The sequence below is a fragment of the Bidens hawaiensis genome, unplaced genomic scaffold (genome assembly GCF_021521415.1).
Source record: "Bidens hawaiensis isolate Kalapana, Puna unplaced genomic scaffold, B.hawaiensis_p1.1 tig00034032_1, whole genome shotgun sequence".
In the NCBI taxonomy this organism is placed as follows: Eukaryota; Viridiplantae; Streptophyta; class Magnoliopsida; order Asterales; family Asteraceae; genus Bidens; species Bidens hawaiensis.
In genome coordinates, this window is record NW_027495868.1 from 31,713 (window position 1) to 36,011 (window position 4,299).

The 4,299-nt window shown below is 34.0% G+C and overlaps 1 protein-coding gene across 1 annotated transcript; it reads left to right on the top strand.

Moving 5' to 3' along the window:
- Window positions 1-357: 357 nt before the first annotated feature.
- Window positions 358-3,996, top strand: LOC143585679 (uncharacterized). The gene is made up of 9 exons (XM_077067417.1): window positions 358-558; window positions 624-691; window positions 759-855; window positions 945-1,073; window positions 2,170-2,278; window positions 2,354-2,498; window positions 2,597-2,639; window positions 3,495-3,668; window positions 3,748-3,996. The coding sequence occupies exons 1-9, from the start codon at window positions 358-360 to the stop codon at window positions 3,853-3,855; spliced, it is 1,074 nt and encodes a 357-aa protein (XP_076923532.1). The 3' UTR covers window positions 3,856-3,996.
- The last annotated feature ends 303 nt before the right edge of the window (window positions 3,997-4,299 follow it).

Below are 4,299 nucleotides of genomic sequence, written 5' to 3' on the forward strand. Positions count from 1 at the left end.
CATCCTCGGTTCTAAGTTATGACACACAATTGTTCATAATTATGATTTTCATACGAGAACTTAGATAATTATGTGTCGATTCATAATTAACTTTATTGTCATATGGTCTATATAAATCATCCCATTGTATGGGTTACTAAGCAATAGTTAAAAATTTTTAAATATATTTTCCTAGAAAAATAATTAACTGATGGACTTTAGTGAACTTTAATAAATTAAAAACCAAGATATCGTATTAAATATATAAACATTATCAACAAAATACAAAGAAACAAACTTTAAAATTCAAACGACAAAAATATTGAAACAAGAATAAACATGTGAAAATTTTAGATGAACTGGGTTGGGTTTAGATAGATGAGAAAATTTACGATACCCGGAGCAATGTTGAGGACAACACTTTCCCGTTTAACGCCATTTTCATGGTGGTCCTATCAGCCACCATTCACCAATGTTATTCCGCCTTCCAACCTTCATAACCCTCGTCGTTTCCAAGTCCTCTTCTGTTCCGATTCAAACCCTATCGATTCCACTCACCAGCCCTCGTCTTCAAAGCAGGTAAGTTAATTATTTTAAAACCCTGATTTGGTGGCAGTATTTGATTTGGGGGTATCAACACTTAGGCCAAACTGAAGTCCGGATTATACCTCGTCGGAACTCCAATTGGAAACCTAGAAGATATTACCTTAAGGTATCAACACTTTTCAATTTCTCATTTCAAAAATCTCCAATTCCCAAATCCTATCCCTAAAATGCAGGGCTCTGCGCGTTTTGAAATCAGCTGATGTGATACTTGCAGAGGATACGAGACACTCTGGCAGATTGCTTCAACATTACAATATTAAAACACCACTTGTATGTTTATGTAAATGTAATTGTTCATAATATTATAGAATGTGTTCCTGTTATTTTGTTGTGTTTGATTTCATAAATTAGTTTTATAGCTGAGCTATCATAAGTTCAATGAGGCGCAAAGAGAACAGTCGATTTTGAAGAGGTTGATTGACGGTGAGATTGTTGCACTTATTAGTGATGCTGGGACACCTGGCGTTAGCGATCCGGGCTCTGAACTGGTGTGTATATTGCTTACTGATACTATTTTTAATGCTTTAACATTAGCGAGCCGAGTCTGCTTGGTTTGTAAACAAGCTGAGCCCAAGCCTAACTAGCGAGCTTAAACGAGCCATGCCGGATCGATTTATAAAAAAGCCGAGTCCGAGCCAAGGTAACTTCACTCGTTAGGCTCATTTAGCTGGCTAAAATTAATATATAATTACAGCCCAAGTTATAATGTATATCAATTATAAATTTGGTAGTGTATCAGTTAAGCATTAAGTGTATGTTAAAAGCTTTACTTTTTCCCATTTATAACCCATATTATAATATGTATATATCATACATTTTGTAGTTTGATAATAATCCATTATGTGTGTGTTAAAAATATTATTTTTTCTTTTTTATATCGATATGTGTGTGTGTGTATATATCTATAGGATGAGTGTCATTACCAACCATATATATATATATATATATATATTCAAAGTAAAGGACCTAGTTAGAGGATTTTATTAGCCAAGCTGAGGCCGAGCACAATATGTCAGCTTGTTAAGATAAACGAGCCGAGACCAAGCCACGGTAGCTCAGCTAGTTGGCTTGATCGTTGGGTTCTGTTATCTCACTTGTTCGCTCAACCCGAATTTTAATAATATATAAGTTATAACCAAAAAGTTATAATATATCAATCAATCAATCATATCCAGTGGCAATCCCACCAATAGCAAAGCTATAAGTAGGGTCTGGGGAGGGTGGGATGTATGCACACTATACCTCTATCCAATAGAATAGAGAGGTGGCTTCCAGAGAGGGACTATGTGTATGCTAAACGGATTGTCTTTTCTTTTTATGTATACCAGTATGTGTAAAAATGTAAAGTTAGTTATTTTAGAATACACGAGCTGGCTTGAGCTTTTACCAGCCAAGCCCAAGCTCAATTTTTAAGCTTGTTAAGTTAAACGAGCCGAGCTAAAGCTCAATATTTCAGCTCGTTAAGATAAGCACACCGATCCTGATCCCAACCTGGTCATGTTCGGCTCATTAAGATGTGATTTTACAACAAAACTCGTATAATGAACCGTAAAACATTTGTGTATATGCGATATATTAACGTAGGCAAAGTTGTGTGTGGAGGCAAATATCTGTGTCATACCAATTCCTGGACCGTGTGCATTTGTGTCTGCTCTTTCCGCCTCGGGTTTGTCGACAAACGAGTTTTCATTTGGTAATTTCACTTCAAAAGCCGGCATAAATTATTTAGCATTTATGTTTTACTAATAATATTAAATATATTATGTAGTTGGGTTTCTTCCCAAAAATGCAAGAGCAAGAAGAGATAGACTGATGATATCTGCAAATGAAGCATCCACCCAAATATTCTATGTTCCGCCACATAAGCTTTCACAGTTTCTTGAAGAGTGTTCTGATCTTTTTGGTGAATTGAGGTTGAATTTAGTTTGTTATAATGTTTGTTGTTGTTTTGTGACCGGTTCTTTGGGTTTTAGCAGCTAAGAAAGTTCTAATTCTGTTTTTTAAATTGCAGACGATGTGTGATGGCACGAGAGATAACCAAAATGCATGAAGAGGTGTGTTTATGTGATGTTATGACTGTGTATTTTAGAAATGCACAAATCTATGTTGGTGAAGTTAAGATGTTTTGATTAGGGATGTAAACGGAGGCTCATGAGCTACTCGAGGTTGGCTCGTTAAAAGCTCAAACTAAGTCGAGCTTAAATGAGTTTGAGCCCAAGCTCAAGCCTTAAAATTAGCTTGTTTAATAAACGAGCCTGAGCCTGATCCTGATCCTGAGCATCACTTACCGAACTCAAGCTTCACTAAACGAGCCAAATATTTATATATTTTTTATTTAATGTATGAGGTATATATTTATATACTAATATTTATTATACATATAATATATGTTATGTTATATATAAGAATCATAGTTAAAAAAAGTATATAAAATATATAAAATAATTAAAATGTATATAAAATATATAAACTAATTAAAAATGTATATAAAATATATGAAAATAGTTAAAAATGTATATGATATAAATAAATAAACAAACAATAAACTAAAGAAGTTTCGAGCTCTCGTCAAACACGGGTTTTCGTTTACACCCCTATATATTTATAATTATAATACATATCTTGTTTACAAATATATTAAAAGGTTCAAAGTCGCCAAAAGACAAATTTTAATGTATACAAACTCTTAAAACTGTTTTGTTCAATGAGTTAGATTATTACATTAATATTGGTTTGTGTCATAATCTTTAGTTATTTATACATATGGGTACATTTGGATCAACTCGAATTAGACAATGGGTCATAACTTGTCACTCTTTCAAATGTTTAAAAAAGTTTCTGTTGTAAACTGACTATCAAAACAGGCTTATCATAGCATTTATGTCTAATATGTGTATACATTCAAATAGTTTTGGCGGGGTTCTCTAGGGGACGCCAGGTTAGCATTCTTAGAACGCCAACCGAAGGGCGAAATCACATTTTTGATCGAAGGCAAACCAATTTGTGATGTTGAAACGCCATCTGAGGCTCAACTTGAGAATGAATTGGAAGCGTTAATTTCCAACGGGCATAGCCTTTCTGAGGTAAAGTCTTTCGGTTAGTTATTTTAAACGATTAACTGAATCTTGAGTTATCGTTAAATTGTGAGACTTGCGTTTTCAGGCTGTCAAATTGGTGGCTGCAGGATCATCAATGAAGAGGAAAACTATTTATTCACTGGCATTAAGAAAATTTGGAAAACAAAACGAGGGGTTAAATGATGTAGATTGATCTCAATATGTTTTGTTTAGGTTTATATTTTTGTCGAGTTTTTATGAGTAGAAGTTGTGGTTTTGTAGAAAACTAGGTAAATGGAGTGTAATTAGTTTTATTTTGTTTCCTATGTTTTTGGAACTTGCTGTTTATGGCTTAACTAGGTACCAGTACTTTCATTATAGATGTTTGTCGTAAGAGGTTATAATATATGTGCACAAAGTTCAAGTTGATTAGTTTTGGGGAATTCTCAGTTTAGTTTTGCTATTCAAGGGGCTACGGGTGGATTTAGGATATGAAGGCGCTTGATATGATTAGCACATGTTGCAAAAGGTATTACATTGTAGTTGAAGGTAAATTGGCTTTTGTGGTTAATGCTTATGCGCCACAAGTGACATCTTTGAGAAAGGATCAGTGGGAAGAATTGTACAAGGACTTGGATAGGTATGGATTTTTCTTGGC

Coding starts and splice junctions, on each gene's coding strand:
- LOC143585679 (XM_077067417.1), top strand. CDS start 358: ATGAGAAAATTTACGATACCCGGAGCAATGTTGAGGACAACACTTTCC. Junction 559..623: donor AGCCCTCGTCTTCAAAGCAG/GTAAGTTAATTA, acceptor ATCAACACTTAG/GCCAAACTGAAGTCCGGATT. Junction 3,669..3,747: donor ACGGGCATAGCCTTTCTGAG/GTAAAGTCTTTC, acceptor TTGCGTTTTCAG/GCTGTCAAATTGGTGGCTGC.